This window comes from Oncorhynchus nerka, linkage group LG17, assembly GCF_034236695.1.
Source record: "Oncorhynchus nerka isolate Pitt River linkage group LG17, Oner_Uvic_2.0, whole genome shotgun sequence".
NCBI lineage: Eukaryota > Metazoa > Chordata > Actinopteri > Salmoniformes > Salmonidae > Oncorhynchus > Oncorhynchus nerka.
This window is the reverse complement of record NC_088412.1, coordinates 9240747-9267721: the sequence shown is the minus strand read 5'-3', so window position 1 is coordinate 9267721 and position 26975 is coordinate 9240747. Positions and strand designations below refer to the sequence as shown.

At 44.2% G+C, this 26975-nt stretch overlaps 1 protein-coding gene across 1 annotated transcript in view; it reads left to right on the top strand.

The window, feature by feature from the left end:
- The first annotated feature begins 9819 nt into the window (after window positions 1-9819).
- Window positions 9820-26975, top strand: part of LOC115127385 (anoctamin-9) — a 47973-nt gene continuing 30817 nt past the window's right edge. Inside the window, exons 1-6 of the mRNA XM_065002933.1 lie at window positions 9820-10063; window positions 13546-13638; window positions 15400-15522; window positions 21372-21508; window positions 22015-22064; window positions 23085-23143. Coding sequence (XP_064859005.1) covers window positions 10043-10063; window positions 13546-13638; window positions 15400-15522; window positions 21372-21508; window positions 22015-22064; window positions 23085-23143 — 483 coding nt within the window. The 5' untranslated portion in view covers window positions 9820-10042. The remainder of the gene's footprint in view (window positions 10064-13545; window positions 13639-15399; window positions 15523-21371; window positions 21509-22014; window positions 22065-23084; window positions 23144-26975) is intronic.

Sequence of the window (26975 nt, the reverse complement as noted above, 5' to 3'; positions counted from 1 at the left end):
CTTTTATTTTCCAAGACTTTTGCTCAAACAATATGGATGCGATGAGCCAATGAGCTGGCGTGAATGTTTTTTTTCTCCCCCCATCCAACAGCTCCACCATGTGGCCAAACTGAAGCGTACTTCACAGCTTTGCTAAGACTCATATCCCTGAGCATGTGTGTCAAATTCCATCATTCTGAGTCAAACCGATCAAGAGATATGAACATGTGCCCGTTATAGCGCCACCGCGTGGTCGATCTGAATTGTTCTCGCATATGTTGAGTCTTGACAGTATTTTGAACATGTGTTAGCAGTTTTGTTACAGTACGAATATCTGATATATATGAATGACACACACACATACACACACACACACACACACACACACACACACACACACACACACACACACACACACACACACACGTGAGAGGGGGGAGAGGGAGAAGTGAGAGGGAGGAGAGGGAGAAGTGAGAGGGTGAAGGTGTTTGTTTCAAGGTACAGTACATTTGGACGATGTCTATCAGGCGTGGAGGATACTGCTTTAGGGCCTGTAGGAGGTTGACAGTGAAATTTTACAATGTTGAAATAATACGATGATGTTGGGATGTTGAAGTTTTAACTGTTGAGAATCTAACTGTTGAAAATGTAACTGTTGAAGGTTTAACTGTTGAAGATGTAACTATTGAAGATTTAACTGTTGAAGTTGTAACTGTTGAAGATTTAACTGTTGAAAATATAACTGATGAAGATGTAACTGATGAAGATGTAACTGTTGAAAATGTAACTGTTGAAAATGTAACTGTTGAAGGTGTTACTATTGAAGATGTAACTGTTGAAGGTGTTACTATTGAAGATGTAACTGTTGAAAATGATTAAACTGTTGAAGGTGTTACTATTGAAGATGTAACTGTTGAAAATTAAACTGTTGAAAATTAAACTGTTGAAGATTAAACTGTTGAAGGTGTTACTATTGAAGATGTAACTGTTGAAGATTAAACTGTTGAAGGTGTTACTATTGAAGATGTAACTGTTGAACATTAAACTGTTGAAGTTTAAACTGTTGAAGTTGTTACTATTGAAGATGTAACTGTTGAAGATTAAACTGTTGAAGGTGTAACTGTTGAAGATGTAACTGTTGAAGGTGTTACTATTGAAGATGTAACTGTTGAAGATTAAACTGTTGAAGTTTAAACTGTTGAAGATGTAACTGTTGAAGGTGTTACTATTGAAGATGTAACTGTTGAAGATTAAACTGTTGAAGTTTAAACTGTTGAAGATGTAACTGTTGAAGGTGTTACTATTGAAGATTAAACTGTTGAAGGTGTTACTATTGAAGATGTAACTGTTGAAGATTAAACTGTTGAAGGTGTAACTATTGAAGATGTAACTGTTGAAGATTAAACTGATGAAGATGTAACTGTTGAAAATTAAACTGTTGAAGATGTAACTTCCCATAGGGTGGCACACAACTGGCCCAGTGTCGTCCGGGTTTGGCCAGGGGGTAGGCCGTCATTGTAAATAAGAATTGGTTTTTAACTGACTTGCCCAGTTAAATACAGGTTAAATAAATCAAAACAAAAAAACTAGTAGTGATGATGATGTTTAGCTGGATATATTAAGGATGTTAGTTTGACCTAGAATAACCCCAGGTCAGACTAGTTAGCAGAGACCTAAAAGGAGGTCAGGTAACCATAGTGATACAGGGCTCGGATCCTTATGAGATGAGGCTCGTTACATTTGGTATCGGAGCCCGCATCCTTCATGGAAGGGTTAAGGGTTAAGTGTGACACGGATCGCTTGAGCCTGGGGCGGGGAGCCTGTGGTTTTAGAAAGCCTAGGGTAAGAAAAAATGTGTGGTTTGTGGTTGGCTGGAAATGCCCCTTTAAGGGTCATCAGAGGGTTTACAGATGCAGGTGCAGGAATTTTGTAGAGGAGTCAGCAAAACCGCAAGTGCTGGTAGGCGAGGAGTGATGACCACAGGGGCAGTGCTGGTAGGTGAGGAGTCATGACCACAGGGGCAGTGCTGGTAGGTGAGGAGTAATGACCACAGGGACAGTGCTGGTAGGTGAGGAGTCATGACCACAGGGACAGTGCTGGTAGGTGAGGAGTCATGACCACAGGGACAGTGCTGGTAGGTGAGGAGTCATGACCACAGGGACAGTGCTGGTAGGTGAGGAGTCATGACCACAGGGGCAGTGCTGGTAGGTGAGGAGTCATGACCACAGGGACAGTGCTGGTAGGTGAGGAGTCATGACCACAGGGGCAGTGCTGGTAGGTGAGGAGTAATGACCACAGGGACAGTGCTGGTAGGTGAGGAGTCATGACCACAGGGACAGTGCTGGTAGGTGAGGAGTCATGACCACAGGGGCAGTGCTGGTAGGTGAGGAGTCATGACCACAGGGGCAGTGCTGGGACCACAGACAGGTCATTTGGGCAGCAGGTGTTATTAGGACAAGGATTAGGATGTAAAAGAGACAGGATTTTGTTCGTGAAGAAGAGTGTCTTTGGACTTGTTAGAAGAGCCTGTTGTCTGGTGAAGAAGAGTGTCTTTGGACTTGTTAGAAGAGCCTGTTGTCTGTTGAAGAAGAGTGTCTTTGGACTTGTTAGAAGAGCCTGTTGTCTGTTGAAGAAGAGTGTCTTTAGACTTGTTAGAAGAGCCTGTTGTCTGGTGAAGAAGAGTGTCTTTGGACTTGTTAGAAGAGCCTGTTGTCTGGTGAAGAAGAGTGTCTTTGGACTTGTTAGAAGAGCCTGTTGTCTGGTGAAGAAGAGTGTCTTTGGACTTGTTAGAAGAGCCTGTTGTCTGTTGAAGAAGAGTGTCTTTGGACTTGTTAGAAGAGCCTGTTGTCTGGTGAAGAAGAGTGTCTTTGGACTTGTTAGAAGAGCCTGTTGTCTGGTGAAGAAGAGTGTCTTTGGACTTGTTAGAAGAGCCTGTTGTCTGGTGAAGAAGAGTGTCTTTGGACTTGTTAGAAGAGCCTGTTGTCTGGTGAAGAAGAGTGTCTTTGGACTTGTTTAGAAGAGCCTGTTGTCTGGTGAAGAAGAGTGTCTTTGGACTTGTTAGAAGAGCCTGTTGTCTGTTGAAGAAAATATGGCTGTAGCTTTTTAGCTCATATATATATATATATATATATATATATAAACCACCCTATATATATATATATATATATGTGATTTGGATTATACTTGGTTTTGTTCTTAAAATGTTAAAGTAAAGTTCTAGAAGGAATCCTTAAGGTTACCTTATTGATATACATTTTAAGTAGCTGTTCGTTTTTAAACACCAACTGAGGGACTGATCATCCTGAGGGGGGCGACAAAAGACTGTTTATAGTTGTAGACGGTAAGAGACCGTCTATCTCGTTTTTAATTGCTGTGCTTATCATGGAATTGTAATAGGTAAAACAAATATTGCATTGGTAGCCTAATAGGGGTTTTAGATAAGGGTGCTGAAGGTATCTAATCCATGGATAATTGCTTGTGTGATTATTGATGTGTGTTATTGATTGATTGATTGATTGATTGATTGATTGATTGATTTATTTATTTATTGAGCTGGGACTTTTTATGCCTGTTTCTGGAATTTTGAATAAACGTATTTTATTGTTCTGAAACCCTGTGTCATAAAAGAGTCATGCAAGTGCATGTCGTTTTACTCTAGGTTTCTGAAATAGATTGATTGATTGACTTATTGAGCTAGGTTTCTGAAATAGATTGATTGATTGACTTATTGAGCTAGGTTTCTGAAATAGATTGATTGAGGATTTCTTTAGCATCTGGTTAATTAGTGTAAAACCTGAGTTGCTGAGTTGCTGGTATAAAATAGCCTGAGACTGAACTATAGGTACTGAGTGCATTGGTCTGAGTCGTAAGAAGGGTGATTCAGAGCTAAGCCAACCCAGGAAATAGGGGCTCTTCATAGTGGGGCTATCGTGGAAGCTCTGGCCTGGATGACCCTGAGAAGACACCAGGTGGAACGAGGGTAAGACAGTATAGACACTAGGCTTTGAGGATAGCCCATGTTACTGTAAAGGCCCTTTACTGTCATGTTTGAGGAACAGTTCCTAGCTGTAAACTAGCTCAGTGGTAAGGCAAGGCGGCATCGATCAGATCTGTCGGATTAATGACAAGGAATAACTGATTGCTATTGGGTAGGCAGGTTTGAGTTGAGTTGTTAATCTTGCAGAGGAAGTATTGTTACTTTGATATAATACCGAACGAAAATATAAAACGCAACATGTAAAGTGTTGGTCCCCTTTTTCATGAGCTGAAATAAAAGATCCCAGAAAGCCTATTTCGGAAAAAAAAAGACATCTCTGTTAGTGAGCGTTTCTCCTTTGTCAAGATAATTCATCCACCTGACAGGTGTGGCATATCAAGAAGCTGATAAAATAGCATGATCATTACACAGGTGCACCTTGTGCTGGGGACAATAAAAGGCCACTCTAAAATGTGCAGATTTGTCACACAACACAATTCCACAGCTGTCTCAAGTTTTGAGGGAGCGTACAATTGGCATCTAGACTGCAGGAAGGTCCACCAGAGCTGTTGCCAGAGAATTTAATAGTAATTTTTCTACTATAAGCCGCCTCCAACGTCATTTTTGAGAATTTAGCAGTACGTCCAACCGGCCTCACAACCGCAGACCACGTGTAACCACGCCAGCCCAGGACCTCCACGTCTGGACTCCTTACCTACAGGATCATCTGAGACCAGCCACCCAGACAGCTGATGAAACGGAGGAGTATTTATGTCTGTAATAAAGCCCTTTTGTGTGGAAAAACTCAGTCTAATTTGCTGGGCCTGGCTCCCCAGTGTTGGCTGGGCCTGGCTCCCCAGTGTTGTTGGCTGGGCCTGGCTCCCCGGTGTTGGCTGGGCCTGGCTCCCCAGTGTTGGCTGGGCCTGGCTCCCCAGTGTTGGCTGGGCCTGGCTCCCCTGTGTTGGCTGGGCCTGGCTCCTCAGTGTTGGCTGGGCCTGGCTCCCCAGTGTTGGCTGGGCCTGGCTCCCCAGTGTTGGCTGGGCCTGGCTCCCCAGTGTGTGTGTCCTGCTCCCAAGTGGGTGGGCCCAGGCCCACCCATGGCTGCGCCCCTGTCCAGTCATTTGAAATCCATAGATTAGGGCCTAATGAACTTACTACCAATTCACTGACTTCCTTATGTATAACTGTAACTCAGTAAAATCATAGAAATTGTTGTACGTTGCGTTTATTGTTTTGTTCAGTATATTTCCCAAGTTTGGAAAGTATTGTTTTGAGAGATCTTGGTTGATAGATGCCATATATCACGTTTTCGTGCAGATCGTACAAAAATTCAAAATGGTGGAAAATCCATCATGACGGACCTTCTGGTTCCCTGAGGGAAATGTCTTCTTTGTGACCGACAGTATGTACTGACCCTACAGTATGTACTGACCCTACAGTATGTACTGACCCTACAGTATGTACTGACCTTAAAGTATGTACTGACCCTACAGTATGTACTGAACCTACAGTATGTACTGACCCTACAGTATGTACTGAACACACAGTATGTACTGACCCTACAGTATGTACTGAACCTACAGTATGTACTGACCCTACAGTATGTACTGACCCTACAGTATGTACTGACCTTAAAGTATGTACTGACCCTACAGTATGTACTGAACCTACAGTATGTACTGACCCTACAGTATGTACTGAACACACAGTATGTACTGAACCTACAGTATGTACTGACCCTACAGTATGTACTGAACCTACAGTATGTACTGACCCTACAGTATGTACTGAACACACAGTATGTACTGACCCTACAGTATGTACTGAACCTACAGTATGTACTGACCCTACAGTATGTACTGAACCTACAGTATGTATTGACCCTACAGTATGTACTGAACCTACAGTATGTACTGAACACACAATATGTACTGACCCTACAGTATGTACTGAACCTACAGTATGTACTGAACCTACAGTATGTACTGACCCTACAGTATGTACTGAACCTACAGTATGTACTGAACACACAATATGTACTGAACCTACAGTATGTACTGAACCTACAGTCTGTACTGAACACACAATATGTACTGACCCTACAGTATGTACTGAACCTACAGTATGTACTGAACACACAATATGTACTGACCCTACAGTATGTACTGAACCTACAGTATGTACTGAACCTATAGTATGTACTGACCCTACAGTATGTACTGAACCTACAGTATGTACTGAACACACAAGATGTACTGACCCTACAGTATGTACTGAACACACAATATGTACTGACCCTACAGTATGTACTGAACCTACAGTATGTACTGAACCTACAGTATGTACTGAACACACAATATGTACTGAACCTACAGTATGTACTGAACCTACAGTATGTACTGAACACACAATATGTACTGACCCTACAGTATGTACTGAACCTACAGTATGTACTGAACCTATAGTATGTACTGACCCTACAGTATGTACTGAACCTACAGTATGTACTGAACACACAAGATGTACTGACCCTACAGTATGTACTGAACACACAATATGTACTGAACCTATAGTATGTACTGAACCTACAGTATGTACTGAACACACAATATGTACTGACCCTACAGTATGTACTGAACCTACAGTATGTACTGAACCTACAGTATGTACTGAACCTACAGTATGTACTGAACACACAAGATGTACTGACCCTACAGTATGTACTGAACACACAATATGTACTGACCTTACAATATGTACTGAACCTACAGTATGTACTGACCCTACAGTATGTACTGACCCTACAGTATGTACTGACCCTACAGTATGTACTGAACCTATAGTATGTACTGAACCTACAGTATGTACTGAACACACAATATGTACTGAACACACAATATGTACTGAACCTACAGTATGTACTGAATTTCATGGCTATAGGTCACCTGGGGGGTGAGGGGCGTGACCTTTTAAAGTTAGCATTTTCAATCGCCACCATGTGGGCATTTGGCATGGCATGAGAGGGTGTGGCATGGCATGGCATGAGAGGGTGTGGCATGGCATGGCATGAGAGGGTGTGGCATGGCATGGCATGAGAGGGTGTGGTGTGGCATGGCATGAGAGGGTGTGGCATGGCATGGCATGAGAGGGTGTGGCATGGCATGTGGGGGTGTGGCATGGCATGAGAGTGCATGGCATGGCATGAGAGGGTGTGGCATGGCATGGCATGAGCGGGTGTGGCGTGGCATGGCATGTGGGGGTGTGGTGTGGCATGTGGGGATGTGGCATGGCATGTGGGGGTGTGGCATGGCATGAGAAGGTGTGGTGTGGCATGGCATGTGGGGGTGTGGCATGGCATGAGAAGGTGTGGTGTGGCATGTGGGGGTGTGGCATGGCATGGATGGCATGAGAAGGTGTGGTGTGGCATGTGGGGGTGTGGCATGACATGTGGGGGTGTGGCATGGCGTGTGGGGGTGTGGCATGGCATGAGAGGGTGTGGCATGGCATGAGAGGGTGTGGCATGGCATGTGGGGGTGGCATGGCATGTGGGGGTGTGGCATGGCATGTGGGGGTGTGGCATGGCATGTGGGGGTGTGGCATGGCATGTGGGGGTGTGGCATGGCATGCCCCTTAACTATCATTTACTTTACATCCTCCTAAACCTTATTATTTATTTATTATTATTATTTTGTGTGAATTTGTATTTTTTACCCCCCTCAAATTCACAGAACTGGTAGAGTAATAATAATGACTGAGAAGAAATACCCCCCCCCCCCCGAACGCCATAATGAACGCCAGCAAATACAAAAGTGTTTCACTAGCTTCGCTGTTGAAAGCCGTAATGAAAAAGAAACAGACGGGTTTAAATTGAAAGCAGGGATGTTTTGGTCCCGTACAGGGTTGGAATAAATGGAGGACAATGAGCCCATTTGGAAGCTAGATGTGTAGTCCTTGGCAACAGGGAGAGGGCCTAGGCTATGCACTTATTGTATGGTACTATGTTGCTTAGCAACATGAAAGTTAGGACAAATTATACAGGTCATCTCAACAAGCCTAAAATAGCCTGCAGTTGTTTGCATATGAAGTTAACAGCAGTGGCTATACTTGATTGCTATCAGGATACAGAACACCAATTCTTATTGCCTCTCCTCTCTCTATCCTCTCTGTCTTACAGCCTCTCCTCTCCCTATCCATCTTGTCATGTGGAGGTTGTGTGTGAAACTTATTCATGAGTGTGTGTGTGTGTGTGTGTGTGTGTGGACATGGGTGTGTGTGTGGGGGAGAGGTCATGGTTTGGCTGTGTATTGCTGTAACCACTACCTCTCCAGATACTGGATTTGGGAGGGCTTGGGAAGTCTAAATGATTGGTGAGAACTGTAGACAGGCGTCTTGTCCTCTGTAATAACAGGACATTGGTTGGTCCCACTCAGACCCCGTTTGGGATTAAAGAGGGTCAAAGAGAAGAGGAGATACCACTTCATAGTGTATATATATACATGTAATGCCTTCTGATTAGGTGGACGTCTCGGTTCATAGACAATCAAACTGGGTCAATGTCTGACTAGTAACATACAGTGTATGTAGAAATGTAAACAGTATTTTGGCAAGAGATTCAGATCTCTTAATTTCACAGTATTGGTGCCGACAGTCACAGGGACCCTGGTTTGAGTCGTGGTAGTAGGGGCCTTTTCCCTAATACTCCACATCGGTGTCAGGGCCAACGAAAGCGCCCCTAATTTTTTTATGTTGGGGGGGGTAAATATTTAAAGCAGTTGTTATTATTGAATGAAATAATTGACCCAGATCATTGCTACAAAGTGCTGTGATTTTTTTTTTATACTGAATATTTTTTTTTACCTCAACATGCAATAATTTCAAATATTTTACTGAGTTACAGTTCATATGAGGATATAAAACAATTGAAATAAATACATTAGGCCCTAATCTATGGATTTCACATGAGTGGACAGGGGTGCAGCAATGGGTGGGCCTTGGAGGGCATAGACCCACCCACTTGGGAGCAAGGCCCAGCCAATCAGAATGCATCCCCCCAGACAATTCTTCAGGTGAAGAAGACGAATGTGGAGGATAGAGTGGTGACACGTGGTCTGCGGTTGTTGACGTAAATGTTCTAAAATGACGTTGGAGGCGGCTTATGGTAGAGAAATGAACATTAAATTATCTGGCAGCAGCTCTGGTGGACATTCCTGCCAGTCGGCATGCTAATTGCACGCTCCCTCAAAACTTGAAACATCTGTGGCATTGTGTTGTGTGACAAAACGGCACATTTTAGAGTGGCCTTTTATTGTCCCCCGGCACAAGGTACACCTGTGTAATTATCATGCTGTTTTATCAGCTTCTTGATATGCCACACCATCAGGTGGATGGATTATCTTGGCAAATGAGAAACGCTCACTAACAGTGATCTGAATACATTTGAGCACAACATTTAAGAGAATAGCTTTTTTTATTCAGATCATGAAACATGAGACCAACATTTTATATTGTCGCGTTTATATTTTAGTTCAGTGTATTTCAGCGTCTTCTCACCTGACAACTGCGCTGCCTGTTTGCGGTCCTTTAAAATATGTACTCTGCCGCCACCTGTCGGTTGTCAGCTGGTACTGTACACAATCATTCTGAGATTTCCAACTTCTTGATGCCCAGATTGAATAACTATCAAACGAATTATTTACATATAATAACGCATAATAACTCCGTTTAACCAACCAAGTAGTATGCTAGCATATATTTCTGCTGTTATTTCAAACCACAACACATCCCGATTCCAAAGGTTGTCAGCGGACCAAGAGAGTAGTAAAACCACCTAGTGACATCACTTGTGCAACAGGTAAAGTCGCTTTTACATTCCTGAGCCTGAGAAACGAACACGGTGTTTGAGTTTCTTGTGAAAGTACGGAAGAAGTGGTTTGACAGGTGCACGGAATGCTATTTTTGTTACATGCAAATGTTGAATAAAAAAAATAAAAAATAAGAATCGTCCTTTGAGCGCGCGGTGTGGCTTGGTCGTCGGACGCCTAAAGAGGAGAGCTCTCTCTGTTTGTGTTGAACACCTATTCAGCTGTCATGTCGCGGCACAGGAGACAGGTAGATACAACTCTTTGTATTATAATAGACGGATGATTAAATGGGGATCCACATGCATGTCAACAAGATGTTTGAGTATCCGTTTAGCCTACATACTGTAACTAACTAACTATACATGAACAAATAATCGGCATAGGCCTACGTTTCTATTGATGACTGTTGAGTATATATTTGTGGTGGTCTTTCACATAGTGGGTAAATTGATTCATTTCACGGCTAGGAAGAAATATATGAATGGGCAGTGGAATATGATCCTGTGATTGACCTTGATTGCATAGGCTACATGATCAAATATTGCATAATTCCACTTTGTTTTATTTGCGTAGCATAGCTAGGTTTAGGCTACGCATTGACATAAGTGGGCCCACGCGCTTTCTCTCAACATGCGCTACGATACACCGGTCATATACCTTATTCTATGATAATATATGGCCTGATGAGCTGCTCTCTGCGGACTGTAGGAAAAGTCTATTATAATTCTGTTCTATTGTAATGACAGATACGTATCTGTTATCCCCTGAAACGTGAAGGCTGACCGGCACATAGTGAATCATCGCTTTTTAAAAATTAGGTCACAAAAAAGGAGTGACTGGAATTTTTTTTTTTCAACATACAATTCACATCTTCTGGCGTCTTTAGGGGCTCAAGAGAAGTTGTTGTTTGTGTGTCTGGGGTTTATGTCACTTGTAATATCTTTAATTAGATATAACTATGAACAACAGTACCAGTCAAAAGTTTGGAAACACCAACTCATTCAATGGTTTTTCTTTATTTTTACTATTTTCTACATTGTAGAATAATAGTGAAGACACCAAAAACTATGAAGACATCAAAAACTAGAGGATAAGTTCATTAGAGTTAACTACACCTCAGATTGCAGCCCAAATTAACACTTCACAGAGTTCAAGTTACAGACACATCTCAACATCAACTGTTCAGAAGAGACTGTATGAATCAGGCCTTCATGGTCAAATTGCTGCAAAGAAACCACTACTAAAGGACACCAATAAGAAGAAGATACTTGCTTGGGCCAAGACACACGATGCAATGGACATTAGACTGGTGGAAATGTGTCCTTTGCTTTGCTGGTGACACGGTCTGTGATTTATTTAGAATTCAAGGCAAACATAACCAGCATGGCTACCACAGCATTCTGTGCTCACAAGTGCTCAGCATATGTGGGAACTCCTTCAAGACTGTTGGAAAAGCATTCCAGGTGATGCTGGTTGAGAGAATGCCAAGAGTGTGCAAAGCTGTCATCAAAGGCAAAGGAAGGCAACTTTGAAGAATCTCAAATATTAAATATATTTTGATTTGTTTAACACTTTTTTGGTTACTACATGATTCCATAGGTGTTATTTCATAGTTTTGATGTCTTCACTAGTATTCTACAATGTAGAAAAATAGTAAAAATAAAGAAAAAACCTTTAATGAGTTGGTGTGTCCAATCTTTTGACTGGTACTGTATATATATTTTTCTACAAACACATGAGAAATAAAACACTGCGTTTAGGTTACTAGGTTACTCTCAGCATGAACGAAGAACTAGGAAGACTGACTGGATCGTATCGTTGCACCTCTGTTGCCGTAGAAACACTCTTCACCCCGGACATGTATAGCAAACAGAAGTCAATGCATCGCGGCCCTCACAGCTAACGTCCATTTAGAAAGCATAAGCTGGAGGAGTTTTTGAGTCGGGGCAGTAAATTCTTCATTTAATAACAGTGTTATCTGACAAAGGTATTGATGTGAGTTTCTGTGCCTCTGCCTCCCCACACATTGTTTTCAGCACGTCAATTGCTGCTGGTAATATTAAAGTCTCTGCAATAGTGTTGTGGTTTCATAGCGTAGCGGGCCTAGCCATTCACACTGGGAATGACTCAAGTGCAACAATCAAACTCCTACTCACCTTGCTGTGTGGTCCTGTGTTCTCATCATGTTTTAGGCCAGCATCGAACTCCTACTCACCTTGCTGTATGGTCCTGTGTTCTCATCATGTTTTAGGCCAGCATCGAACTCCTACTCACCTTGCTGTGTGGTCCTGTGTTCTCATCATGTTTTAGGCCAGCATCGAACTCCTACTCACCTTGCTGTATGGTCCTGTGTTCTCATCATGTTTTAGGCCAGCATCGAACTCCTACTCACCTTGCTGTGTGGTCCTGTGTTCTCATCATGTTTTAGGCCAGCATCGAACTCCTACTCACCTTGATGTGTGGTCCTGTGTTCTCATCATGTTTTAGGCCAGCATCGAACTCCTACTCACCTTGCTGTATGGTCCTGTGTTCTCATCATGTTTTAGGCCAGCATCGAACTCCTACTCACCTTGCTGTGTGGTCCTGTGTTCTCATCATGTTTTAGGCCAGCATCGAACTCCTACTCACCTTGATGTGTGGTCCTGTGTTCTCATCATGTTTTAGGCCAGCATCGAACTCCTACTCACCTTGCTGTGTGGTCCTGTGTTCTCATCATGTTTTAGGCCAGCATCGAACTCCTACTCACCTTGCTGTGTGGTCCTGTCATGTTCTCATCATGTTTTAGGCCAGCATCGAACTCCTACTCACCTTGCTGTGTGGTCCTGTGTTCTCATCATGTTTTAGGCCAGCATCGAACTCCTACTCACCTTGCTGTATGGTCCTGTGTTCTCATCATGTTTTAGGCCAGCATCGAACTCCTACTCACCTTGCTGTGTGGTCCTGTGTTCTCATCATGTTTTAGGCCAGCATCGAACTCCTACTCACCTTGCTGTATGGTCCTGTGTTCTCATCATGTTTTAGGCCAGCATCGAACTCCTACTCACCTTGCTGTGTGGTCCTGTGTTCTCATCATGTTTTAGGCCAGCATCGAACTCCTACTGACCTTGCTGTGTGGTCCTGTGTTCTCATCATGTTTTAGGCCAGCATCAAACTCCTACTCACCTTGCTGTGTGGTCCTGTGTTCTCATCATGTTTTAGGCCAGCATCGAACTCCTACTCACCTTGCTGTGTGGTCCTGTGTTCTCATCATGTTTTAGGCCAGCATCGAACTCCTACTCACCTTGCTGTGTGGTCCTGTGTTCTCATCATGTTTTAGGCCAGCATCGAACTCCTACTCACCTTGATGTGTGGTCCTGTGTTCTCATCATGTTTTAGGCCAGCATCAAACTCCTACTCACCTTGCTGTGTGGTCCTGTGTTCTCATCATGTTTTAGGCCAGCATCGAACTCCTACTCACCTTGCTGTGTGGTCCTGTGTTCTCATCATGTTTTAGGCCAGCATCGAACTCCTACTCACCTTGCTGTGTGGTCCTGTGTTCTCATCATGTTTTAGGCCAGCATCGAACTCCTACTCACCTTGCTGTGTGGTCCTGTGTTCTCATCATGTTTTAGGCCAGCATCGAACTCCTACTCACCTTGCTGTGTGGTCCTGTGTTCTCATCATGTTTTAGGCCAGCATCGAACTCCTACTCACCTTGCTGTGTGGTCCTGTGTTCTCATCATGTTTTAGGCCAGCATCGAACTCCTGGAGCTGATGGGAGTGGTGAAGGAAAACGGGAACCATTTTGATAGTCCTGAGACATCACCACTACTTCCCTCAGTGGTAAGAGATGACTGATGAAACACAGGCCTAGTTCACTGTATTACTGTATGTAAAACCAGATCTACAGTGCATTGCTGGTTGTTTTATATAGTCTATGGACAGTCAGACAGTGCATTCGTAAAGTATTCAGACCACTTAACTTTTTTCACAGTTTGTTACGTTACAGACTTAATCTAAAATGGAATTTAAAAAAAAGATTCCTCATCAATCTATACACAATACCCCATAATGACATCACAATACCCCATAATGACATCACAATACCCCATAACAATACCCCATAATGACATCACAATACCCCATAATGACATCACAATACCCCATAATGACAAAGCAAAAACAAGTTTTCTATAAATTTTAGCAAATTTATTAAGAACAAAAAAAATTGAAATATTACATTTACATAAGTATTCAGACCCTTTACTCAGTACTTTGTTGAAGCACCTTTGGCAGCGATTACAGCCTCGAGACTTCTTGGGTATGATGCTACAAGCTTGGCGCTCCTGTGTTTGGTGAGTTACTCCCAGTCTTCTCTGCAGATCCTCTCAAGCTCTGTCAGGTTGGATGGAGAGCGTCACTGCACAGCTAATTTCAGGTCTCTCCAGAGATGTTAAATCGGGTTCAAGTCAAGGCTCTGGCTGGGCCACTCAAGGACATTTAGAGACTTGTCCCGAAGCCATCCCTACATTGTCTTGGCTGTGTGCTTAGGGTCATTGTCCTGTTGGAAGGTGAACTGTCGCCCAAGTCTGAGGTCCTGAGCGCTCTGGAGCAGGTTTTTTTATCAAGGGTCTCTTTGTACTTTGCTCCGTTCATCTTTCCCTTGATCCTGACTGGTCTCCCAGTCCCTGCTGCTGAAAAACATCCCCACAGAATGATGCTGCTACCGCCATGCTTCACCATAGTGATGGTGCCAGGTTTCCTTCAGATGTGACGCTTGGCATTCAGGCCAAAGAGTTCAGTCTTGGTTTCATCAGACCAGAGGATCTTGTTTCTCATGGTTTGAGAGTCCTTTAGGTGCCTTTTTGCAAACTCCAAGCGGGCTGTCATGCCTTTTACTGAGGAGTGGCTTCCGTCTTGCCGCTCTATCATAAAGGCCTGATTGGTGGAGTGCTGCAGAGATGGTTGTCCTTCTGGAAGGTTCTCCCATCTCCATAGAAGAACTCTGGAGCTCTGTCAAGAGTGACCATCTAGTTCTTGGTCACCTCCCTGACCAAGGCCCTTCTCCCCTTCTCCAAATCATGTCCAATCAATTGAATTTACCACAGGTGGACTCCAATCAAGTTGTAGAAACATCTCAAGGATGATCAATGGAAACAGGATGCACCTGAACTCAATTTAGAGTCTCATAGCAAACGTTCTGAATACTTATGTAAATAAGGGATTTCTGTTTTATTTATTTTTAATAGATTTGCTGAAAAAACAGTTTTTCCATTGTCATCATTGGATATTGCGTGTAGTTTGATGAGGATTATTATTATTTTTTTAAATAAATTTTTGAACAAGGCTCTGATGTAATAAAATGTGGAAAAAGGGGTCTGAATACTGATGTATCCCAGAATGCTCTGGGATACATCAGTTACTGTATGTAACCATCATGTCATAGATTTATTTTTGTCTTTATGTTCAGTATTGGATCCATCAAATCACTCAAGTCTACACTATCTTGTTAATCTTTCCTCCTCATCATACTCAACTAGCATGCGACTATGTTTCTCTTTCTCTCTCTGTGTTTTGTGTGTGTGGTTCTTCTTTCCTCCTCAGCATACTCCACTGTCATACGACTATGTCCTGGTCGCTAAGACAGTGGATGATCCGGAGAAAGATACCTTCAAGATGCAAGAGGCCTTTATCGAGAAACTAAAGATGAAGAACTTGAAGATAACAGTGAGTTATATTACCAGTTTAACAAGCTGTAGAGTTAGGTTGTTCTTAAGCCGAGGCTAGTTTATCATCCTTTTTGTTGTTCTTGTAAAATACATATTATCTTTATAAGTTTTTAAAACCAAATTTAAGTATAATCATGTCTGTGTGGGCTTAAACTAAAATGAGTTTACCTGCTCATTATTTCCTAGTCGATTATCTTAGCTTTGTTATAAGACATTATAAAGGCTCAAGCCTCTATTTTAACAAACCTAACACAATGATAATCTAAGGCTCAGGCCTCTATTTTAACAAACCTAACACAATGATAATCTAAGGCTCAGGCCTCTATTTGAACAAACCTAACACAATGTTAATCTAAGGCTCAGGCCTCTATTTTAACAAACCTAACACAATGATACTCTAAGGCTCAGGCCTCTATTTTAACAAACCTAAGGCAATGTTAATCTAAGCACAGGCGGTAGCGCTATAGGTTCAGGTGTGTGTCAGAAATATTTTTGCTATTTTTTACTATCACAATTATCAAAGCACTTGCTGGCGTTGGCGCGAAAGGGCTGTGTTTTGATGGGGGGGAGTTGTGGGTGTGTCGAGGCTTGGCCTCACACTGGCCAATCAGAACGTGCTCCATGGGGAAATATGTGGTTGCTTCAAGTTGTGTATTTAATATCTTTTATGTTTGGCCTTGGAATCAACTCCAATTCCAATGTTTGTCTGTTATAGTTTGTTAAATGGCTTTACAGAAACAAAACAACTAAATGTAGACCTATCTTTGCTAAATACGTTAACTTGAATCCATTTTGCAGTAGTAATTGTAATTGCATGGCCTCAATAACATTCACACTGATAAAAGGGGCTAGGCCTACTGCAAATTGCATCATGGTTGAGCATGGACTATCCAAACATTGTCAATAAGCAAGATTAAATACATTTTTGATAAGTTCTAAAAAATATATATATTTTAATTATAAACAAAACAAAAACAAAAACTTGTTTTAAATACGGTATGTCACACTTACAGGCACCACGATTTCTTTCCGTGGACACATAACATTTAAACTATGGAGGGTTTTTACACACATCCAAACTTGTTTCACAGTAGCTGGACAGAGATCCAGTATAAAGTGAAAGGGACAATGTCCACTCACCGTTCTACTGGTTTCACAGTAGTTGGACAGAGATCCAGTATAAAGTGAAAGGGACAATGTCCACTCACCGTTCTACTGGTTTCACAGTAGCTGGACAGAGATCCAGTATAAAGTGAAAGGGAGAATGTCCACTCACCGTTCTACTGGTTTCACAGTAGCTGGACAGAGATCCAGTATAAAGTGAAAGGGACAATGTCCACTCACCGTTCTACTGGTTTCACAGTAGCTGGACAGAGATCCAGTATAAAGTGAAAGGGACAATGTCCACTCACCGTTCTACTGGTTTCACAGTAGCTGGACAGAGATCCAGTATAAAGTGAAAGGGAGAATGTCCACTCACCGTTCTACTGGTTTCACAGTAGCTGGACAGAGATCCAGTATAAAGTGAAAGGGACAATGTCCACTCACCGTTCTACTGGTTTCACAGTAGCTGGACAGAGATCCAGTATAAAGTGAAAGGGACAATGTCCACTCACCGTTCTACTGGTTTCACAGTAGCTGGACAGAGATCCAGTATAAAGTGAAAGGGACAATGTCCACTCACCGTTCTACTGGTTTCACAGTAGCTGGACAGAGATCCAGTATAAAGTGAAAGGGACAATGTCCACTCACCGTTCTACTGGTTTCACAGTAGCTGGACAGAGATCCAGTATAAAGTGAAAGGGACAATGTCCACTCACCGTTCTACTGGTTTCACAGTAGCTGGACAGAGATCCAGTATAAAGTGAAAGGGACAATGTCCACTCACCGTTCTACTGGTTTCACAGTAGCTGGACAGAGATCCAGTATAAAGTGAAAGGGACAATGTCCACTCACCGTTCTACTGGTTTCACAGTAGCTGGACAGAGATCCAGTATAAAGTGAAAGGGACAATGTCCACTCACCGTTCTACTGGTTTCACAGTAGCTGGACAGAGATCCAGTATAAAGTGAAAGGGACAATGTCCACTCACCGTTCTACTGGTTTCACAGTAGCTGGACAGAGATCCAGTATAAAGTGAAAGGGACAATGTCCACTCACCGTTCTACTGGTTTCACAGTAGCTGGACAGAGATCCAGTATAAAGTGAAAGGGACAATGTCCACTCACCGTTCTACTGGTTTCACAGTAGCTGGACAGAGATCCAGTATAAAGTGAAAGGGACAATGTCCACTCACCGTTCTACTGGTTTCACAGTAGCTGGACAGAGATCCAGTATAAAGTGAAAGGGACAATGTCCACTCACCGTTCTACTGGTTTCACAGTAGCTGGACAGAGATCCAGTATAAAGTGAAAGGGACAATGTCCACTCACCGTTCTACTGGTTTCACAGTAGCTGGACAGAGATCCAGTATAAAGTGAAAGGGACAATGTCCACTCACCGTTCTACTGGTTTCACAGTAGCTGGACAGAGATCCAGTATAAAGTGAAAGGGACAATGTCCACAATGTCCACTCACCGTTCTACTGGTTTCACAGTAGCTGGACAGAGATCCAGTATAAAGTGAAAGGGACAATGTCCACTCACCGTTCTACTGGTTTCACAGTAGCTGGACAGAGATCCAGTATAAAGTGAAAGGGACAATGTCCACTCACCGTTCTACTGGTTTCACAGTAGCTGGACAGAGATCCAGTATAAAGTGAAAGGGACAATGTCCACTCACCGTTCTACTTGTTTCACAGTAGCTGGACAGAGATCCAGTATAAAGTGAAAGGGACAATGTCCACTCACCGTTCTACTGGTTTCACAGTAGCTGGACAAAGATCCAGTATAAAGTGAAAGGGACAATGTCCACTCACCGTTCTACTGGTTTCACAGTAGCTGGACAGAGATCCAGTATAAAGTGAAAGGGACAATGTCCACTCACCGTTCTACTGGTTTCACAGTAGCTGGACAGAGATCCAGTATAAAGTGAAAGGGACAATGTCCACTCACCGTTCTACTGGTTTCACAGTAGCTGGACAGAGATCCAGTATGAAGTGAAAGGGACAATGTCCACTCACCGTTCTACTGGTTTCACAGTAGCTGGACAGAGATCCAGTATAAAGTGAAAGGGACAATGTCCACTCACCGTTCTACTGGTTTCACAGTAGCTGGACAGAGATCCAGTATAAAGTGAAAGGGACAATGTCCACTCACCGTTCTACTGGTTTCTGAACATAATAGGGACCCATTTTACAGATCAGAAAAAGTTGCATTGCAATGCAGCCCACAGACGTAACCATAAAACCCAGAAGGTGAATCATTCTACGAAGATTGCTTTGTATTTTCCTTTAGTTTTATTACAACCAATCAATTCAACAAGAATAAAATACCACGTCAAAAGTAATTATCTCATAAAATCGGCAGAATACATTTTTAAAAAGACACACATTGCTTTCACCGGTATTCACCGAGGTTCACTGTTATTCACCAAGGTTCACTGTTATTCACCGAGGTTTTCACCGGTATTCACTGAGGTATTCACCGAGGTTCACTGTTATTCACCGAGGTTCACTGTTATTCACCGAGGTTCACTGTTATTCACCGAGGTTCACTGTTATTCACCGAGGTTCACTGTTATTCACCGAGGTTTTCACCGGTATTCACTGAGGTATTCACAGAGGTTCACTGTTATTCACCGAAGTTTTCACCGGTATTCACTGAGGTATTCACCGAGGTTCACTGTTATTCACCGAGGTTCACTGTTATTCACCGAGGTTCACTGTTATTCACCGAGGTTTTCACCGGTATTCACCGAGGTTTTCACCGGTATTCACCGAGGTTTTCACCGAGGTATTCGCCGAGGTTTTCACCGAGGTATTTGCCGAGGTTTTCACCGAGGTATTCACCGAGGTTTTCACCGGTATTCACCGAGGTTTTCACTGAGGTTTTCACCGGTATTCACCGAGGTTCTCATCTCTCGTTTCATGGGGCATGGAAATAGCCTACATCATCGAGGGGGTTTTACGCACATCCTAAATGGAACATGCATGGCTAAAATAATGTGGGCCTGCCTACAATTCATAGATACAAAGGGAATGTTAGCTCACTGCTGTTTTACTGCTCTCAGATGTTATATTTTAACAACGCCTTGGTGACAAAGATTGATTTCCAAGCGGTCTCAGGAGCCAAACCTTTTATTGACACCTTTGACTACTTCGTGATTGCATTGGGCAGGACACAAAAAAAAGCCTTAATTGAGAGGAGGGGAGGGCGTGCTTGGTTTTTAACCAAATAAAATGAAATGAGAAAACAACATGAATCTATTATGTTTCTAAATACGAAGTTTACAGGCACCGAAAGCACATTAGGCTACTCTTGTGCCGTATGCATATGGGCAGTGTGCCGTTGCGGCTGGATAGGCTGTGTTTCAGCTGTCAACAGTCATGCTGTAACCACTAAAACCAAATAACCTCTATCCGTTTTTCTTTGTTTTTTATTCTTTTCTACATTGTATATTAATAGTGAAGACATCAAAACTATTAAATAACACATATGGAATCATGTAGTAACCAAAAAAAGTGTTAAAACAAATTGTATATTTGAGATTCTTCATAGTATCTTTGCCTTAATGACTGCTTTGCACACTCTTGGCATTCTCTCAACCAGCTTCACCTGGATTGCTTTTCCAACAGTCTTGAAGGAGTTCCCACATATGCTGAGCACTTGTTTTGCTGCTTTTCCTTCACTTTGCGGTCCAACTCATCCCAAACCATCTCAATTGGGTTGAGGGTGGGTGATTGTGGTGGCCAGGTCATCTGATGCCAGCACTCCATCACTCTCCTTCTTGGTCAAATAGCCCTTACACAACCTGGAGGTGTGTTTTGGGTCTTTGACCTGTTGAAAAACAAATGATAGTCCCACTTAGCGCAAACCAGAATGTTGTGGTAGCCATGCTGATTAAGTGGCCTTGATTCTAAATAAATCACAGACAGTGTCACCAACAAAGCACCCCACACCATAACACCTCCTCCATGCTTCACGATGGGAACCACACATGCAGAGATTGTCCGTCCACCTACTCTGCGTCTCACAAAGACATGGCGGTTGGATACCAAAAATCTCAAATTTGGACTCTGACCAAACGACAGATTTCCACCAATATAATTTCCATTGCTCGTGTTTCTTGGCCCAAGAAAGTCTCTTCTTCTTATTGGTGTCCTTTAGTAGTGGTTTATTTGCAGCAATTTGATCACGAAGGCCTGATTCACACAGTCTCCTCTGGACAGTTGATGGTGAGATGTCTCTGCAACTTGAACTCTGTGAAGCATTTATTTGGGCTGCCATCTAAGGTGCAGTTACTTGCCGATTTCTGAGGCTGGTAACTCTACTGAACTTATCTGCAGCAGAGGTAACTCTGGGTCTTCTGTATACCAACCCTACCTTGTCACAACACAACTGATTGGCCAAACGCATTAAGAAGGAAATATATTCCACAAATGAACTTTTAACAAGGCACACCTGTTAATGTAAATGCATTCCAGGTGACTACCTCATGAAGCTAGTTGAGAGAATGCCACGAGTGTGCAAAGCTGTCATCAAGGCAAAGGGTGGCTACTTTGAGGAATCTCAAATATACATTTTGTTTAACACTTTTTTGGTTACTACATGATTCCATATGTTATGTTTCATAGTTTGATGTCTTCGCTATTATTCAATAATGTAGAAAAATAGTCAAAATAAAGAAAAACCCTTGAATGAGTAGGTGTGTCCAAATCTTTTGACTGGTACTGTATTTCTGTGTTAGAAAATTATAGACGACACTGTTGTCTTCTACGGTATCCAAGCTCCAAATGAAGTGTTTGAGAAGTACAGGTATCTACTGAAGGTGTCTGATGCCTGCAACTGGAGTGAACAGCAGGGAAGTGTCCCTCTTTCCACCAGGTAAGTTATGCACACATACGCATGCAGAGAGACACACACACACGCATGCAGAGAGACACACACACGCATGCAGAGAGACACACACACACACATGCAGAGAGACACACACACGCATGCAGAGAGACACACACGCATGCAGAGAGACACACACACACGCATGCAGAGAGAAACACACACGCATGCAGAGAGACACACACGCATGCAGAGAGACACACACACGCATGCAGAGAGACACACACACGCATGCAGAGAGACACACACACACATGCAGAGAGACACACACACGCATGCAGAGAAACACACACACGCATGCAGAGAGACACACACACGCATGCAGAGAGACACACACACGCATGCAGAGAGACACACACACGCATGCAGAGAGACACACACACGCTCGCACGGTCTGATGACTCAACGTATTAGCATGACAAACATGTTAACTTCTTAAAAGAAAACAGATACTTAGTCTTGTCAGCCATGTTAAAATGTCGTCTTTATTTCAGGATCCGCATTGTTCACTTTATCCTGAGTCATGTCTTCCTGAATACAGGAGGTGAGTAGTGCTCTGCCCTCACCCACGCCAGTCCTCCCCCTCTCTGCCCTCACCCCCATGCCAGTCCTCCCCCTCTCTGCCCTCACACCCACGCCAGTCCTCCCTCTCTCTGCCCTCACCCCCACGCCAGTCCTCCCTCTCTCTGCCCTCACCCCCACGCCAGTCCTCCCCCTCTCTGCCCTCACCCCCACGCCAGTCCTCCCTCTCTCTGCCCTCACCCACACCAGTCCTCCCTCTCTCTGCCCTCACCCACACCAGTCCTCCCTCTCTCTGCCCTCATCCACACCAGTCCTCCCTCTCTCTGCCCTCACCCCCACGCCAGTTCTCCCTCTCTCTGCCCTCACCCCCACGCCAGTCCTCCCCCTCTCTGCCCTCACACCCACGCCAGTCCTCCCCCTCTCTGCCCTCACCCCCACGCCAGTCCTCCCCCTCTCTGCCCTCACCCCACGCCAGTCCTCCTTCTCTCTGCCCTCACCCATGCCAGTCCTCCCTCTCTCTGCCCTCACCCACGCCAGTCCTCCCCCTCTCTGCCCTCACCCCCACGCCAGTCCTCCCTCTCTCTGCCCTCACCCCACGCCAGTCCTCCCCTCTCTGCCCTCAACCCCACGCCAGTCCTCCCTCTCTGCCCTCACCCACGCCAGTCCTCCCTCCCTCTCTGTCTCTCTCTTTCTTGCACTCTCTTCTCGCTCTCTCTCTCTTGCTCTCTTTCTCACTCTCTCTCTCTTTCTCTCTCTCTCTCTCTCTCTCTCTCTTTCTTGCACTCTCTCTCCCTTTCTCTTTCTTGCTCTCTTTCTTGCTCTCTCTCCCTCTGTCTCTCGCTGTCTCTCTCTCTCTGTCTCCCTGTCTCTATTTCTCTGTCTCTCGCTGTCTCTCTCTCTCTGTCTTTATTTATCCTTCTCTCTCTTTCTCACACACACACACACACACACACACACACACACACACACACACACACACACACACACACACACACACTGGACCTCTCCTAATGTTCCCCTCCTCATCTGTCCAATCTTACAGAGAACCTGTTTGAACTCTTGAAGAAGAAAGTGTTTGAAGCAAAGTTCTGCCTGCATGAGGTAAAGACAGTAGTCTGCTGCTCTGGTCAAAAGTAGTGCACTATGTAGGGAATAGGGTGTAATTTGGGACAAATCCCTATGTCTCAGTGGTGTGTGTGGATCTCTTCCTGATTTTTGACTTATCTTCTCTGCTGAACAGCATGGTTTAGGTAGGCAGTAGATACCCCCATGAGGAAGTGGAGTCATGTAGTGGCCCATAGATAGAAAAGTAGCTGGCTTTCTGCAAAGATGTTGTACCCTACATCCTATTCCCTGTACCACGTACCCTACATCCTATTCCCTGTACCACGTACCCTACATCCTATTCCCTGTACCACGTACCCTACATCCTATTCCCCGTACCACGTACCCTACATCCTATACCGTGTACCCTACACCCTATATAGTGGATCTCGTCAAAAGTAGTGGACTGTTTAAGGAATAGACACTACCCACAACACACTACCCACTAGACACTACCCACTGGACACTACCCACTAGACACTACCCACTATACACTACCCACTACACATTGCCCACTACACATTGCCCACTACACACTACCCACAGCACACTACCCACAGCACACTACCCACTGGACACTACCCACTAGACACTGCCCACTAGACACTGCCCACTACACACTACACACTAGACACTGCCCACTAGACACTACCCACTAGACACTACCCACTACACACTACCCACTACCCACTACACACTAGACACTGCCCACTACACACTGCCCACTAGACACTGCCCACTACACACTACCCACTAGACACTGCCCACTACACACTACCCACTACACACTACCCACTAGAGACTACCCACTAGACACTGCCCACTACACACTGCCCACTAGACACTGCCCACTAGACACTGCCCACTACACACTACCCACTAGACACTACCCACTAGACACTACCCACTACCCACTAGACACTGCCCACTACACACTACACACTACTACTGATGGAAAATAAGTTTCTGTGTCAAAGGTATGTGAATGAATGGCTAGTAGTGGACTGTTTAAGGAATAGACACTACCCACAGCACATTACCCACTAGACACTACCCACTGGACACTACCCACTAGACACTACCCACTATACACTACCCACTACACACTACCCACAGCACACTACCCACTGGACACTACCCACTAGACACTGCCCACTAGACACTGCCCACTACACACTACACACTACACACTAGACACTGCCCACTATACACTACCCACTACACACTAGACACTGCCCACTACACACTGCCCACTAGACACTGCCCACTACACACTACCCACTAGACACTACCCACTAGACACTACCCGCTACCCACTAGACACTGCCCACTAGACACTACCCACTACACACTACCCACTACACACTGCCCACTAGACACTGCCCACTAGACACTACCCACTACACACTACCCACTAGACACTACCCACTACACACTACCCACTGCCCACTAGACATTGCCATTGGAACATGCTTAACACCCCAGCCATCCTACAATCTAAACTTGATGCCCTCAATCTCACACAAATTATCAATGAACCTACCAGGTACCCCCCCAAAGCCTTAAACACGGGCACCCTCATAGATATCATCCTAACCAACTTCCCCTCTAAATACACCTCTGCTGTCTTCAACCAAGATCTCAGCGATCACTGCCTCATTGCCTGCATCCGTAATGGGTCAGCGGTCAAACGACCTCCACTCATCACTGTAAAACGCTCCCTGAAACACTTCAGCGAGCAGGCCTTTCTAATCGACCTGGCCGGGGTGTCCTGGAAGGATATTGATCTCATCCCGTCAGTAGAGGATGCCTGGATATTTAAAAAAAATGCCTTCCTAACAATCTTAAATAAACATGCCCCATTCAAGAAAATTAGAACCAGGAACAGATATAGCCCTTGGTTCTCCCCAGACCTGACTGCCCTTAACCAACACAAAAACATCCTATGGCGTTCTGCATTAGCATCGAACAGCCCCGTGATATGCAGCTGTTCAGGGAAGCTAGAAACCGTTATACATAGGCAGTTAGAAAAGCCAAGGCTAGCTTTTTCAAGCAGAAATTTGCTTCCTGCAACACTAACTCTAAAAAGTTCTGGGACACTGTAAAGTCCATGGAGAATAAGAACACCTCCTCCCAGCTGCCCACTGCACTGAAGATAGGAAACACTGTCACCACTGATAAATCCACCATAATTGAGAATTTCAATAAGCATTTTTCTACGGCTGGCCATGCTTTCCACCTGGCAACTCCTACCCCGGTCAACAGCACTGCACCCCCAACAGCAACTCGCCCAAGCCTTCCCCATTTCTCCTTCTCCCAAATCCATTCAGCTGAAGTTCTGAAAGAGCTGAAAAATCTGGACCCCTACAAATCAGCCGGGCTAGACAATCTGGACCCTTTCTTTCTAAAATTATCTGCCGAAATTGTTGCCACCCCTATTACTAGCCTGTTCAACCTCTCTTTCGTGTCATCTGAGATTCCCAAAGATTGGAAAGCAGCTGCGGTCATCCCCTCTTCAAAGGGGGACACTCTTGACCCAAACTGCTACAGACCTATATCTATCCTACCATGCCTTTCTAAGGTCTTGAAAGCCAAGTCAACAAACAGATTACCGACCATTTCGAATCTCACCATACCTTCTCTGCTATGCAATCTGGTTTCAGAGCTGGTCATGGGTGCACCTCAGCCACGCTCAAGGTCCTAAACGATATCTTAACCGCCATCGATAAGAAACATTACTGTGCAGCCGTATTCATTGATCTGGCCAAGGCTTTCGACTCTGTCAACCACCGCATCCTCATCGGCAGACTCGACAGCCTTGGTTTCTCAAATGATTGCCTCGCCTGGTTCACCAACTACTTCTCTGATAGAGTTCAGTGTGTCAAATCGGAGGGTCTGCTGTCCGGACCTCTGGCAGTCTCTATGGGGGTGCCACAGGGTTCAATTCTTGGACCGACTCTCTTCTCTGTATACATCAATGAGGTCGCTCTTGCTGCTGGTGAGTCTCTGATCCACCTCTACGCAGACGACACCATTCTGTATACTTCCGGCCCTTCTTTGGACACTGTGTTAACAACCCTCCAGGCAAGCTTCAATGCCATACAACTCTCCTTCCGTGGCCTCCAATTGCTCTTAAATACAAGTAAAACTAAATGCATGCTCTTCAACCGATCGCTACCTGCACCTACCCGCCTGTCCAACATCACTACTCTGGACGGCTCTGACTTAGAATACGTGGACAACTACAAATACTTAGGTGTCTGGTTAGACTGTAAACTCTCCTTCCAGACCCATATCAAACATCTCCAATCCAAAGTTAAATCTAGAATTGGCTTCCTATTTCACAACAAAGCATCCTTCACTCATGCTGCCAAACATACCCTTGTAAAATTGACCATCCTACCAATCCTCGACTTTGGCGATGTCATTTACAAAATAGCCTCCAATACCCTACTCAACAAATTGGATGCAGTCTATCACAGTGCAATCCGTTTTGTCACCAAAGCCCCATATACTACCCACCATTGCGAGCTGTACGCTCTCGTTGGCTGGCCCTCGCTTCATACTCGTCGCCAAACCCACTGACTCCATGTCATCTACAAGACCCTGCTAGGTAAAGTCCCCCCTTATCTCAGCTCGCTGGTCACCATAGCATCTCCCACCTGTAGCACACGCTCCAGCAGGTATATCTCTCTAGTCACCCCCAAAACCAATTCTTTCTTTGGCCGCCTCTCCTTCCAGTTCTCTGCTGCCAATGACTGGAACGAACTACAAAAATCTCTTAAATTGGAAACACTTATCTCCCTCACTAGCTTTAAGCACCAACTGT